Below are 15912 nucleotides of genomic sequence, written 5' to 3' on the forward strand. Positions count from 1 at the left end.
CTGGGCATTTATTCAGATTTCTCTTGGTGTTGGACCCAGCAAGGTTGTAATATTTTTCTGTGAAATCTCTGGGTTCTGTTTTTCTTATCCTGCCCAGTAGGTGGCGCTCGTGGCACCCGTTTGTCTGCGGGTCCCACCAGTAAAAGGTGCTGTGGGACCTTAAACTTTGGAAAACTCTCGCCGTCCTGGGGGTTCGCTAGCCGAAACGGCTTGAGCCGGCCCGGGGTCCGAACGCAGGGAGGGTTGCTGGTCGCCGCAGCCAGGGAAAGAGCCCGTCCGAATTTCCTAGTCGGCCCTGGGCAACAAGCGTGGCGGGAGGGCGCCAGCGGCAGCGGCCCGCCCGAGAGAGTGCACGTTCCCCGGGAGTCACGGGTTTGGAAGGGGCCTCCCCCACCCGTCACCGTTCTCCGCGGCCTGGGGGTTTCCGATCCAATTCTCTCAGTTGGTCCGGGGGCTGCGCGTGGTGTGGGCGCCAGCCGTCTTTGTTTCAGGGGACCGCCTCTCCAATTCTCCCAGCCGGCCCGGGAAGGGGGAAGGGAGTAACTCCGGCCGCTTGCCACCCCGCCCGGTAAGGCCCGCGCGCCTCGGCGATCTCACCCGAGCTGCTTCTCTCAGCCAGCCAGCCGTTCCAGGATGGGGTACGCTGTCTTTTTTATCTCTGTTGTGGCTTTGGGCGCTTTCTGTATCGTTTCTACTCCCCTAGTAGGTGTCCTGGAGAAGAAACTAAGATCCGCGCGTCTTACTAAGCCGCCATCTTCCCGGTACTTTTATTTCTTGCTAGAGCCATTTGTGGTGGGTATCCCCAGGTACAGGGGAGGAAATTCAGGCCCTGAGGACAAAGTGACTCACTCAGAAGTGTCCGTCTTCAAATGCAAGGATGCTTCACCAGTATCCATGGTCTCAAATTGTACTCGGTAGTGGAATCCTTGCCAGTCATCCCTCGCTTCATCCCCTTCCCATAATGGTGACAGGGACTTTCTTTCCTTCCCCATCAAAAGGCGAGGAATTCTGTTCCTGAAACTTTATTTTGTATACATTATCTTCTGATCGTTAAAGTGGAGATACTGCTATGTCTGTTTATCAGGTGGAAAAAGAGCTAAGTAGTTTGTCCAGCCAAAATCATACAGGGCAGCATAGCAGGTTGCCTCCAAGTTTGTGGAAAGAAGCCACACAAAATCAGGTTAGATTAAGTTACTCCTGTAATTTACCAGTAACAAGGTGGTCACATGGATGAGCGCCACGGCCGCAGAGCGCCCTTGGAGTGACAATGGCCATGAGGTATGGTCTTGCACATCTGAACATTTTAGCTCTTGAGGCACCACGAGCATTTCACACTCAGAACATAGGTCACCATTCAGGATGCACCTAACACTGTCTTTGTGCTTCATTAAAGACTCTTCTCCACCCAACAGAGGAGCAGGAGATACCTGCTGTCTCTGAGTAGTGCCTCTCCTGCTAGCTCTCCAGTCTTTTGAAAAAACCATTTCCCTGCACTGTCTCTTCAGTCGGGAGCAGATGGAGAACTCTGATTGCGCGCTTTCTAAGAGCTGCGTTCTCCCTGCAAGTCCCCGACTTGCCCCTCATTCTGGGGAGGGAAATGAAGAGCCCAGATCTAGTAGTGAAAGGTTTTAATGCACACCAAGACTTAACTAATTTATGTTTGCCTTATGCAGTATATCTTTTCCTTATCTACAGTTCAAGTTCAGTTTTGGAGCTAAGTATAAAATGAACGAAAAGAAAATGTAGATGATAAATGATTTCTTAAGGGTTAAGTACTTAGCTTAAAGGTAGTGAAAGAAAGCTGGAATGACCGATGAATTTAACTCATTAAAGTTTGCAAACGTGTAAACGAAACTATAAAAAGCAAGTGAACGGTGCCTGCCCTTTCCAAAAAAAAAAAAAATTGGGCCAAGGATTTGAATAGTTTTCCAAGAAAGATATGCAAATGGCCAATAAGCACATGAAAAGATGCCCCCATCATTAGCCATTGGGGAAATGGAAATCAAAACCACTATGAGATACCACTTTACACCTGCTAGGATGACTAATAAAAAAGATAGATAATAAAAAGTGTTGGTAAGAATGTAGAGAAATTGAAACTCTTGTACACTGCTGGTGGGAATGGAAAATGGTGCAGCCACTTTGGGAAACCATTTGGCAGCTTTTCAAAAAGTTAAATGTAAAATTACCGTATTACCAGTAGTTGCATTCCTAGGTATATGCCCAACAGAAAAGTGCTAATATATGCTACAGTGTGTTTCAACCTTGAAAACATGCCAAGTCAAAGAAGCCAGTTGCAAGAGACCACATATTTTATGATTTCCTTTATGTGAAATATCTGGAATAGGCAAGTATCTAGAAACAGAAAAAAGATTAGTGGTTGCTTAGGGCTGTGGAGGGGGATGCAAGGAAATGGGATGTGACTTCTGTGGGTATAGGGTTTCTTTTAGGAGAGATGAAAATGTTTTAAAATCAGATAGTGGTTATGGTTGCACAACCCAATGAATATACTACAACCACTGGATTGTATACTCTAAATGGCTGAGTTGTATAGTATGTGAATTAAAGCTCAATGAAGCTGTTAAAAGTTGAAAAACAATAAAAGACGATTTATAAACTTGGAAAAATATTTGCCACCATCAGAGTAAAGCTAAAATCCTTGTATGTAAAGAGCTCATGTAGAACAATAAGAAACATTAAGCTTTTAATTTAAAAAGTAAAGGACACTCTCCCCTCTTTTGTCCGCCGGCCCGCCACGCGGCGCCCACGCCCCGCAGCAGCAGACCCGCCCGCCCTCCTCTCCCCTCTTCCGCCTTCACCGGCTCCTCCGCCACCAGCCTCGACAGCCTTGCCACCCTCACCTTTCCTCCTCCAGAACAGCTACTGGGGGAGTGGAGATAATACAGAGCAGCTCCCGGAGCCACGAGGGAGATCAAAGGGACGGCGTACCCCATCCTGGAACGGCTGACTATCTGGGAGAACCAGCTCCGGTGAAATCACCAAGGGGCACGGGCTTTCCTGGGTGGGACGGCAAGCGACCGGAGTCCCTCCCTTCCACCTTCCCAGGCCAGCTGGTAGAATTGGACAGGCGGTCCCCTTAGGCCGCGGCGGCTGGTGCCCCCACCACGCGAGGCCCCCCGGACCAACTGAGAGAGTTGGGTCGGAAATCCCCAGACTGCGGAGAACAGTGACCGGGGGATCACTTCCAAACACGTGACTCCCCCGTCCGGCTGGGAACAGTGCACTCTCCCGGGCTGCAACAGCTGGCGCCCTCCCGCCACGCTTGACGCCCCGGGCCGACTAGCTAATTCGGCCGGACGCTCTCCTGTGCTGCGGTGGCCGGCGACCCTCCCCGCATTCGGAACCCCAGGCCAGCTGGCACTCTTCCAAGACACTTCGGCTGCCGAACCTCCCCTACGGCGAGAATTTTCCAGAGTTAAAGGACCCACAGCAACTTTCACTGGTGGAACCCGTAGACAAACGTGTGCCACGAGCGCCACCTACTGGGCAGGATAAAAAAACAGAACCCAGAGATTGCACAGAAAAATCTTTCAACCTGTGGGGTCGAACACCCAGGGAAATCTGACTAAATGCCCAGACGCCAGCAGAAGATAACGGATCACGCTCAGAAAATTGAACATATGGCCCAGTCAAACGAAGAAACCAATAGTTCAAATGAGATACAGGAGCTGAAACAACTAATGCTGAATATACGAACAGAAATGGAAAACCTCTTCAAAAACGAAATCGATAAATTGAGGGAGGACATGAAGAAGACATGGGCTGAACATAAAGAAGAAATAGAAAAACTGGAAAAACAAATCACAGAACTTATGGAAGTGAAAGATGAAGTAGAAAAGATGGAAAAAACAATGGATACCTACAATGACAGATTTAAAGAGACAGAAGATAGAATTAGTGATTTGGAGGATGAAACATCTGAATTCCAAAAAGAAACAAACTATCCGGAAAAGAATGGAAAAATTTGAACAAGGTATCAGGGAACTCAAGGACAATGTGAACCGTACAAATATACGTGTAGTGGGTGTCCCAGAAGGAGAAGAGAAGGGAAAAGGAGGAGAAAAACTAATGGAAGAAATTATCACTGAAAATTTCCCAACTCTTATGGAAGTCCTAAAATTACAGATCCAAGAAGTGCAGTACACCCCAAAGAGATTAGACACAAATAGGCGTTCCCCAAGACACTTACTAGTTAGAATGTCAGAGGTCAAAGAGAAAGAGAGGATCTTGAAAGCAGCGAGAGAGAAGCAATCCATCACATACAAGGGAAACCCAATAAGACTATGTGTAGATTTCTCAGCAGAAACCATGGAAGCTAGAAGACAGTGGGATGATATATTTAAGTTACTAAAAGAGAAAAACTGCCAGCCAAGACTCCTATATCCAGCTAAATTGTCCTTCAAAAATGAGGGAGAAATTAAAACATTCTCAGACAAAAAGTCACTGAGAGAATTTGTGACTAAGAGACCAGCTCTGCAAGAAATACTAAAGGAAGCACTAGAGTCAGATACAAAAAGACAGAAGAGAGAGGTATGGAGAAGAGTGTAGAAAGAAGGAAAGTCAGATATGATATATATAATACAAAAGGCAAAATGGTAGAGGAAAATATTATCCAAACAGTAATAACTCTAAATGTTAATGGACTGAATTCCCCAATCAAAAGACATAGACTGGCAGAATGGATTAAAAAACAGGATCCTTCTATATGCTGTCTACAGGAAACACATCTTAGACCCAAAGATAAATATAGGTTGAAAGTGAAAGGTTGGGAAAAGATATTTCATGCAAATAACAACCAGAAAAGAGCAGGAGTGGCTGTACTAATATCCAACAAATTAGACTTCAAATGTAAAACAGTTAAAAGAGACAAAGAAGGACACTATATACTATTAAAAGGAACAATTAAGCAAGAAGACATAACAATCATAAATATTTATGCACCGAACCAGAATGCCCCAAAATACGTGAGGAATACACTGCAAACACTGAAAAGGGAAATAGACACATATACCATAATAGTTGGAAACTTCAATTCACCACTCTCATCAATGGACAGAACATCTAGACAGAGGATCAATAAAGAAATAGAGAATCTGAATATTACTATAAATGAGCTTGACTTAACAGACATTTATAGAACATTACATCCCACAACAGCAGGATACACCTTTTTTTCAAGTGCTCATGGATCATTCTCAAAGATAGACCATATGCTGGGTTACAAAGCAAGTCTTAACAAATTTAAAAAGATTGAAATCATACACAACACTTTCTCGGATCATAAAGGAATGAAGTTGGAAATCAATAATAGGCGGAGTGCCAGAAAATTCATAAATGCATGGAGGCTCAACAACACACTCTTAAACAACAAGTGGGTCAAAGAAGAAATTGCAAGAGAAATTAGTAAATACCTAGAGGCAAATGAAAATGAATACACAACATATCAAAACTTATGGGACGCAGCAAAGGCAGTGCTAAGAGGAAAATTTATTGCCCTAAATGCCTTTATCAGAAAAGAAGAAAAGGCAAAAATGCAGGAATTAACTGTCCACTTGGAAGAACTGGAGAAAGAACAGCAAACTAATCCCAAAGCAAGCAAAAGGAAAGAAATAACAAAGATTAGAGCACAAATAAATGAAATTGAAAACAATAGAGAAAATCAGTAAGACCAGAAGTTGGTTCTATGAGAAAATCAACAAGATTGATGCGCCCTTAGCAAGATTGACAAAAAGAAGAAGAGAGAGGATGCAAATAAATAAGATTAGAAATGGAAGAGGAGACATAACTACTGACCTCACAGAAATAAAGGAGGTAATAACAGGATACTATGAACAACTTGACGCTAATAAATACAACAATTTGGATGAAATGGGCAGGTTCCTGGAAAGACATGAACAACCAACTTTGACTCAAGAAGAAATAGACGACCTCAACAAACCAATCAAAAGTAAAGAGATTGAATTAGTTATTCAAAAGCTCCCTAAAAAGAAAAGTCCAGGACCAGACGGCTTCACATGTGAATTCTATCAAACATTCCAGAAAGAATTAGTACCTACTCTCCTCAAACTCTTCAACATAATCGAAGTGGAGGGAAAACTACCTAATTCATTCTATGAAGCCAACATCACCCTCATACAAAACCAGGCAAAGATATTACAAAAAAAGAAAACTACAGACCAATCTCTCTAATGAATACAGATGCAGAAATCCTCAATAAAATTCTAGCAAATCGTATCCAACAACACATTAAAAGAATTATACATCATGACCAAGTAGGATTCATCCCAGGTATGCAAGGATGTTCAACATAAGAAAATCAATTAATGTAATACACCATATCAACAAATCAAAGCAGAAAAATCACATGATCATCTCAATTGATGCAGAGAAGGCATTTTACAAGATTCAACATCCTTTCCTGCTGAAAACACTTCAAAAGATAGGAATACAAGGGAACTTCCTTAAAATGATAGAGGGAATATATGAAAAACCCACAGCTAATATCATCCTCAAGGGGGAAAAATTGAAAACTTTCCCCCTAAGATCAGGAACAAGACAAGGATGTCCACTATCACCACTATTATTCAACATTGTGTTGGAAGTTCTATCCAGAGCAATTAGGCAAGAAAAAGAAATACAAGGCATCAAAATTGGAAAGGAAGAAGTAAAACTATCACTGTTTGCAGACGATATGATACTATACGTAGAAAACCCAGAAAAATCCACAACAAAATTACTAGAGCTAATAAATGAGTACAGCAAAGTAGCAGGTTACAAGATCAACATTCAAAAATCTGTAGCTTTTCTATACACTAGTAATGAACAAGCTGAGGCGGAAATCAAGAAACGAATCCCATTTACAATCGCAACTAAAAGAATAAAATACCTAGGAATAAATTTAACCAAAGAGACAAAAAACCTATATAAAGAAAACTACAAAAAACTGCTAAAAGAAATCACAGAAGACCTAAATAGATGGAAGGGCATACCGTGTTCATGGATTGGAAGAGTAAATATAATTAAGATGTCAATCCTACCTAAACTCATCTACAGATTCAATGCAATACCAATCAAAATCCCAACAACTTATTTTTCAGAATTAGAAAAACCAATAAGCAAATTTATCTGGAAGGGCAGGGTGCCCTGAATTGCTAAAAACATCTTGAGGAAAAAAAACGAAGCTGGAGGTCTAGCGATGCCGGACTTTAAGGCATATTATGAAGCCACAGTGGTCAAAACAGCATGGTATTGGCATAAAGATAGATATATCGACCAATGGAATCGAATAGAGTGCTCAGATATAGACCCTCTCATCTATGGACATTTGATCTTTGATAAGGCAGTCAAGCCAACTCACCTGGGACAGAACAGTCTCTTCAATAAATGGTGCCTAGAGAACTGGATATCCATAAGTAAAAGAATGAAAGAAGACCCGTATCTCACACCTTATACAAAAATTAACTCAAAATGGATCAAAGATCTAAACATTAGGTCTAAGACCATAAAACAGTTAGAGGAAAATGTAGGGAGATATCTTATGAATCTTACAACTGGAGGCGGTTTTATGGACCTTAAACCTAAAGCAAGAGCACTGAAGAAGGAAATAAATAAATGGGAGCTCCTCAAAATTAAACACTTTTGTGCATCAAAGAACTTCATCAAGAAAGTAGAAAGACAGCCTACACAACGCGAAACAATATTTGGAAATGACATATCAGATAAAGGTCTAGTATCCAGAATTTATAAAGAGATTGTTCAACTCAACAACAAAAAGACAGCCAACCCAATTACAAAATGGGAAAAAGACTTGAACAGACACCTACCAGAAGAAGAAATACGGATGGCCAAGAGGCACATGAAGAGATGCTCAATGTCCCTGGCCATTAGAGAAATGCAAATCAAAACCACAATGAGATATCATCTCACACCCACCAGAATGGCCATTATCAACAAAACAGAAAATGACAAGTGCTGGAGAGGATGCGGAGAAAGAGGCACACTTATCCACTGTTGGTGGGAATGTCAAATGGTGCAACCACTGTGGAAGGCAGTTTGGCAGTTCCTCAAAAAGCTGAATATAGAATTGCCATACGACCCAGCAATACCATTGCTAGGTATCTACTCAGAGGACTTAAGGGCAAAGACACAAACGGACATTTGCACACCAATGTTTATAGCAGCGTTATTTACAATTGCAAAGAGATGGAAACAGCCAAAATGTCCATCAACAGAAGAATGGGTAAACAAACTGTGGTATATACATATGATGGAATATTATGCAGCTTTAAGACAAGATAAACTTATGAACCATGTAATAACATGGATGGACCTAGAGAATATTATGCTGAGTGAATCCAGCCAAAAACTAAAGGACAAATACTGTATGGTCCCACTGATGTGAACGGACATTCGAGAATAAACTTGAAATATGTCATTGGTAACAGAGTTCAGCAGGAGTTAGAAACAGGGTAAGACAATGGGTAATTGAAGCTGAAGGGATACAGACTGTGCAAGAGGACTAGATACAAAAACTCAAAAATGGACAGCACAATAATACCTAATTGTAAAGTAATCATGTTAAAACACTGAATGAAGCTGCATCTGAGCTATAGGGTTTTTTTTGTTTTTGTTTGCTTGTTTGTTTGTTTGTTGTTGTTTTTTACTATTATTACTACTTTTATTTCTTTTCTTTATATTAACATTTTATATGTTTTTCTGTTGTGTTGCTAGTTCCTCTAAACCGATGCAAATGTACTAAGAAACGATGATCATGCATCTATGTGATGATGTTAAGAATTACTGAGTGCATATGTAGAACGGTATGATTTCTAAATGTTGTGTTAATTTCTTTTTTTTTTTTCTTTCCGTTAAAAAAATAAAAAATAAATAAAAAAAAGTAAAGGACAAAAACAGCTTGAAAAAAAGGACACCATAGTTTAAAAAAAAATGGTCAATGCAACAATGGGATCACATTTTTCACCTTAAATTTGTAAAGGTTTTTAAGTGCTAAAACTCAATGCCAGTTAGGAAAGGTGGACATATCAAATGTTAGCCTACATTTTCTGGACAGCAGTATCATAATGTATCAAGAGCTTCAAAATAGTTTGTACCGAAGTGCTGAAGAGGATGTGGAAAAAGAGGTACACTTATCCACTGTTGGTGAGAATGTCAAATGATACAACCGCTGTGGAAGATAGGTTGGTGGTTCCTCAAAAAGCTAAATATAGAATTGCCATATGACCTGGCAATACCATTTCTAGGGGTCTACTCAGAGGATATGAGGGCAAGGACACAAATGGACATTTGCACACCAGTGTTTATAGCAGCATTATTTACAATTGTGAAGAGATGGAAACAGCCAAAATGTCCATCAACAGAAGAGTGCTAAACAAACTGTGGTATATACATATGATGGAATATTATGCAGCTATAAGACAGAATAAAGTTATAAAGTCTGCAACAAAATGGATGGACCTTAAGGACATTATGCTGAGTGAGATTAGCCAGAAAGAAAAGGACAAATATTGTATGGTCTCACTGATATGAACTGACATTAGTGAATAAACTTGGAGAATTTCATTGGTAACAGAGACCATCAGGAGATAGAAATAGGTAAGATATTGGGTCCTTGAAGCTGAAGTGATACAGATTGTGCAAAAGGACTGAATGTAAAAACTCAGAAATGGATAGCACAATACTACCTAACTATAATACAATAATGTTAAACATTGAATGAAGCTGAATGTGAAAATGATAGAGGGAGGAGGACTGGGAGCACAAATGAAATCAGAAAGAAAGATAGATGATAAAGACTGAGATGGTATAATCTAGATAATGATAGTGACTAAATGTGCAAATTTTAAAAATGTTTTTGCATGAGGAAGAACAAAGGAATGTCGTTACTGCAGGGTGGTGAAAATAGATGGTAATTAATGCTTTAAAATTTCAACTTATGTGTGCGACGCAAGTAAAAAATGTTTATTTGGTACAAAATTTATATTTTGACTAGTGCATTTCCTAATATAACTTATGTAGATAGTTGGTTGAACAACATAAGTATATGGACCTTGGGTAGGACATGAGATTTTGTAGGTTTGTCCAGAGTGATACCCCGATAAATCCCAGAATGATTTGAACAGTGAATAAAAAAGTATTTGCAAAGCCCCCTTTAGGGAATGGTGAGAATGGGGGAAAATTCAACTTCCCCAAGTTGAATTCTTGATATTTTCACAAGCAGTGTGGACACCCAAAGCTATAGGCTGAGCCCCCAGTCTTGGGGTTTGTTCATATGAAACTTAATCCCACAAAGGATATGTCAAGCCTACATAAAATTAGGCCTAAGAGTCACCCCCAGGAGACTCTCTTTTGTTGCTCACATGTGGCCTCTCCAGCCAACACAACAAGTAAACTCACCACCTTCCCCCTGTCTATGTGGGACATGACTCCCAGGGGTGTGGACCTTCCTGGCAACATGGGACAGAAATCCTAGAATGAGCTGAGACTCAGCATCAAGGGATTGAGAAAACCTTCTCCACCAAAAAGGAGAAGAGTGAAATGAGACAAAATAAAGTGTCAGTGGCTGAGAGATTCCAAACAAGAGTCTAGAGGTTATCCTGGAGGTTATTCTTACACATTAAATAGGTATCACCTTGTTAGTCGAGATTTGATGGAGAGGCTGGAGGAAACTGCCTCAAAATGTAAAGCTGTGTTCCAGTAGCTGTGTTTCTTGAAGATGATTGTATGATATAGCTTTCACGGTGTGACTGTGTGATTGTGAAAACCTTGTGTCTGATGCTCCTTTTATCTATCTTATCAACAGACGAGTAAAACATACGGAATAAAAATAAATAATAGGGGGAATAAATGTTAAAATAAATTTAGTTTGAAATGCTAGTGATCAATGAAAGGGAGGGATAAGGGGTATGGTATATATGACTTTTTTTCTGTTTTCTTTCTATTTCTTTTTCTGAATAGATACAAATGTTCCAAGAAATGGTCATGATGATGAATATGCAACTATGTGATGATATTGTAAATTACTGATTATATATGTAGATCAGAATGATCAAAAGTTAAGAATGTTTGCTTTTGTTTGGTGTTTTTTGGTATTTTATAACTTAATTTATTTATAATTTTAAAAAAAGGAAAAAAAAATAGTTTGTACCCTTTGAGTCAGGGATTCTACTCCAGTCCTTAGATTACATTCTTAGAAAATAGTAAGTTGGAATTATTCTCTATAGAAAGCTTTATGCAGAAAGGTATCATAAGTTTACTTAAGATAAAGTTTGGTGAAATGAGTAATATTAATTGCCATATAGTGAAAGATTTTGCAATTATTAAGAATTATATTCCTAAATAATTTGTAGTGACTGAAAAGTACTTGTTTAATGTTAAATGAAAAGGGATAAATACAATGGTAGAAACATAGAATGATTCCAGTGATGTTTTTTAAATGTATTCATGAAAAAAAGTTGGTGAATGTTGACAGTGGTTTTCTCTAGGTTGTGAGGTTTAGATGGTTTCTTTGTCCTTATCTTTATTTTCTAAACCAAAAAAATTTTTTTTAAAAAAACAAGCTTTGCATGTATGTAATTTTTGTGAATGTGATTTAAATGTCCTATAAAGTCCTCTTTAAATGATCCCTGCTTAAAACCTAAAATGCTCTGTGATGATACCTTTTATAAAGCAGATTCTACTTCTCAGTGGATGTTTGGGCTCAGCTATCTTGCACTGACTGTCCCTTCAAACAGTGATTTTGGGGCTTCAACCCCTTTATTAAACTGGGCCTGCTCTATCTCCTGCCTCCCCTCGTTCTGTCTCTCACCTGGATTCAATCCCCTCACTGCCCAGCTCAGAGAGTTAAGGTCTAGGCTTAAAATGCTGTATGCAAAGCCTGTGAATTCCTTTTTATAAGCCTACCAGTATACCCAGTACACATTTTGCATTCAGTCTGTTTTTTATAAAGATTCTACCCAACTCTTATCTTTTAGCGTCGTGTATTGGATGACTGCTGTGGGCAGGCCCTGTGTTGAGTGCTGGGATGCAGCGGTGAGCAGGGCAGGCACAGATTCACCCTCCTCATCGCTCAGTGTGTCTGAGGACATAGGCATTAAACAAATCCTTACCTGCCTGGCTATGTTTTGTAAATACTGAAAAGGAAATGTCAGAGAAGTTGGTAAGCTTAGTTCTTGGTCTTTTTTATTTCCTTAGGAAATTAAGTGTTAAATCCATTACGAACCCTCGGTACCTGGACAGCCTGGGGAACCCATCGGCAAACGGCCTGTATGATTTGGCATTGGGTCCTGCGGATTCCAAAGAGGTGTGCTCCACCTGTGTGCAGGATTTCAGCAGCTGCTCCGGACACTTGGGCCACATCGATCTCCCGCTCATGGTGTACAATCCCCTCCTCTTCGATGTACGTTGTGCCCTGGGCTGCTCTGCAAGCACAGGTCTCAGTGTTGCTGGTGGGAGTTGTGAGGGTTGCCCCTCTCCCCACAGGCAGTGTCTTGTGAGGTTATGGTCCAGATGCTTTTGAGTTAAAGTCCCCTTTAGAGTGGGATTTCAAACCCTGGGGAGCCAAATCCTGTGAATTCCACGTGGCCTAAAACTTACTAACCGAATTTCAATTGCTTTTCACCTGGAGAAAAAGTAAAAGTGTTCAAAGTCATCCCCTGTGTCTTTTGTTTCCATCCAGCCCCTCAGAAATCCAGGTGTATCTTCTGTAGAGGGACCTTGAGAGTTGTCTGAGTGGCTTCTGGGCCCTTCTGGTGGACAGAATGAAGCTGCTGTCTAGAGTCTAGACTCTAAACTAGTCTAGAGTTTATATACATTTCCAAGATTTTTTTTTAAGTTATAAAATGACAGTGTGGATGGACATATTCGTCTGTTAATCATATTAAAGAAAGAGAATTATTTAAGTACTTGGAATAAAATAAAGGTAGATAGATCCCTGCATGAGACCATATACCTGAAATAATTTCCAAATTGTCATGGATTAAAATAAACCATAAGAGAAAGCATAAGGGAGTGTTCTTGGGGTCAAGAAGGCTTTTTTAAGCGTTTGGGTTGAATTAAAATACTTAAAAGAATAGATTGATTGAATTAAAAATCATGTTTCTTTCTAATAGCCTGTTTCTTTTTCTTCCCTCTTTTTAGAAACTCTACCTGCTTCTTCGGGGTTCCTGTTTAAACTGCCATATGCTGACTTGCCCACGGGCCGTGATTCACCTCTTGGTCTGCCAGCTGAGGGTTCTGGAAATCGGGGCTCTGCAAGCAGTCTACGAGCTTGAGCACATTCTAAACAGGGTAGGTGGGGAGGGGTGCTTACAGAAGTCAGGAATGCCAGGGTGGTGGGGACTAAGAGATGCTTATGTGCTGTCCCTAAGAACTCCTGTCATAATAGTCACTAGGATATTGGATCTTTCTCTTTTATGACTATCAATAGCTACTGGTGAAAATTTGAAGCTGAAAGATTAAGTGAGGAAGTATTAATGAAATACCCTTAAATACAGTTTTACCTATCATTTGACTTTTTTTTTCTCCCTGAACCCAGGATCTAATCAAGGGTCAGGCATTACTTTTTCTTGTTTTTAATTTTTAAAAAGAAATATGACAAAAAGAAATGCAAACATTCTTAACATATGAACAGGCATTACTTTTGATTGTTCCATCGCTTTGGTACGCTTATCAGGGAAATCTTTCAACATTTTACCATTGAGTATGATGTTGCCTGAACTTTTATAGATCCTCTCACTGAGATTAAGGAAGTTCCTTTCTATTCCTAGTTTGCTAAGATGAATGAAGGTTGAATTTTATCAAACACTTTTTCTGTGGCTATTGAAATTTTCAGGTAGTTTTTCTCCTTTAACCAGGTAATGTAGTGAATGTGGTAGTTAGGTTCAGATGTCAACTTGGCAGGTGAATGTACCTAGTTCTGTTGCTGTGGACATGAACCGATAGTATGTGAACTTCATCTGTTGCTCATTACATCTGCAGTCGGCTAAGAGGCATGCCTGCTGTAATGAATGATGTTTGATTTAATTGACTGGTGCTTAAATGGCAGGGCTCAACGTAGCACAGCCAAGCAGCTCCACATATCTCATCTCAGCACTTGCAGCTCAGCCCAGACCTTCGAAGATGCAGAAAGAAATCACCCCGGGGAAAGCTGTTGGAACCCCGAGGCCTGGAGAGAAGACCAGCAGAGACCATCCTTGTGCCTTCCCATATAAGAAAGAACCTCAGTGGAAAGTTAGCTGCCTTTCCTCTGAAGAACAAAATAAATCCCCTTTTATTAAAAGCCAATCCATCTCTAGTGTGTTGCATTCCGGCAGCTAGCAAACTAGAACAGTGAATTACTTGATTCCTTTTCTAATGTTTAACTATCCTTGGATTCCTGGAATAAACCAACTTGCAAGTGTTACCTGTTTATTATGTTGCTGGATTTGACTTGCTATTTTGCGTAGGATCTTGGCATCAGTGATCATTAGTAAGATTGGTTTTTTTAAGTTCCTTTCTTAGGTTGTGTTTTGAGTTTGGGTATCATGTTTGCCTCATAAGATGAATGAGAGAATCCTCCTTTTCTCTCCCTCTCTCTTTAAAAAGCTTTTGGAAAGTCTGGGGAAGATTGTACATTAAGTACCCCAGCAGGGCAGCCTCAGGCATTTCTTTTTTTTTTTTTTTCCATCATATAGTTGTTATATTCATCATCATGATCATTTCTTAGAACATTTGCATCAATTCAGAAAAAGAAAAAAGAAAAAAATTCATACATACTATACCCCTTACCCCTTCTTTTCATTGGTCACTGGCATTTCAATCTACTAAATTTATTTTAACATTTGTTCCCCAGATTATTTATTTTTAATCCATATATTTTATTCATCTGTCCATAAGGTAGATAAAAGAAGCATCAGACACAAGGTATTCACAATCATACCATCACATCATGAAGGCTACATCATTATACAGTCATCTTCAAGAAACATGGCTACTGGAACACAGCTCTACATTTTGAGGCAGTTCCCTCCAGCCTCTCTGTTATGCCTTAACTAAAAAGGTGATATCTATTTAATGCGTAAGAATAACCTCCAGGATAACCTCTCGACTCTGAAATCTCTCAGCCATTGATACTTTATTTTGTCTCATTTCGCTCTACTCCCTTTTGATCGAGAAGGTTTTCTCAGTTCCTTAATGCTGAGTCCCAGCTCATTCTAGGATTTCTGTCTGATGTTGCCAGGAAGGTTTACAACCCTGGAAGTCATGTCCCGCACAGAGAGGGAGAGGGCAGTGAGTTTGCTTGTTGTGTTGGCTGAGAGAGAGAGAGGCCACATCTGAGCAACAAGAGGTTATTTTGGGGGTGACTCTTAGGTCAGGCATTTCTTTTAAACAGAAGTTCCCATGTCTGTCCAAAGCTAGTCTTCCTTGGCTCTACAAGTATCTGCTCAAGAGCGAAAGAACGAGAGCATGTCGGTTGGTATGGGAGTCATCCTAGTCTAGAAATCCCAAATAGGAATCAGTCCCTTGGCTACAGCTTCTAAGGACCCTCCAGGACATGTGTAGTTTTAAGCCATTACCCTTAGAGAAGCTCAGACCTCTAGTTTCCCACCAGGGAGATATAGTTCATTTTAGTCTTCCCAGTCCAGATGCAGTCTGACCAATTGGGGTCATTTTTACCATCAGCAGTGCTACCTAGTAAATACCTGACATTGCTACTTTCAGCACGTTTCCAGGGGAATAGGGTTAGGAAGTTAACCCAAAGTCAAAAAGCAAAGAGAGGGAGAATTTTTTTATACCTTTACTCAGAGTAAGTTATATTTTTCTAGGAGTTTGCCCATTTCATCTAGAGTTTCAAATTGATTGGCCTAAAATTTTTGTAGAATGTATACATAGAAA

The 15912-nt window shown here is 40.2% G+C and overlaps 1 protein-coding gene across 4 annotated transcripts in view; it reads left to right on the forward strand.

The window, feature by feature from the left end:
* The window catches only part of POLR1A (RNA polymerase I subunit A), a 101456-nt gene that overhangs the window by 8081 nt on the left and 77463 nt on the right, over positions 1-15912 (forward strand). For 2 of the 4 annotated variants that reach the window (XM_077134858.1, XM_077134859.1), the window contains exons 2-3: positions 12232-12436; positions 13177-13326. In XM_077134858.1, coding sequence (XP_076990973.1) covers positions 12232-12436; positions 13177-13326 — 355 coding nt within the window. Of the gene's footprint in view, positions 1-12011; positions 12197-12231; positions 12437-13176; positions 13327-15912 lie in introns of all 4 variants that reach the window. The other 2 variants (XM_077134860.1, XM_077134861.1) reach the window with 2 other exon arrangements.

Source organism: Tamandua tetradactyla, chromosome 17 (assembly GCF_023851605.1).
Source record: "Tamandua tetradactyla isolate mTamTet1 chromosome 17, mTamTet1.pri, whole genome shotgun sequence".
NCBI classification, from domain to species: Eukaryota; Metazoa; Chordata; class Mammalia; order Pilosa; family Myrmecophagidae; genus Tamandua; species Tamandua tetradactyla.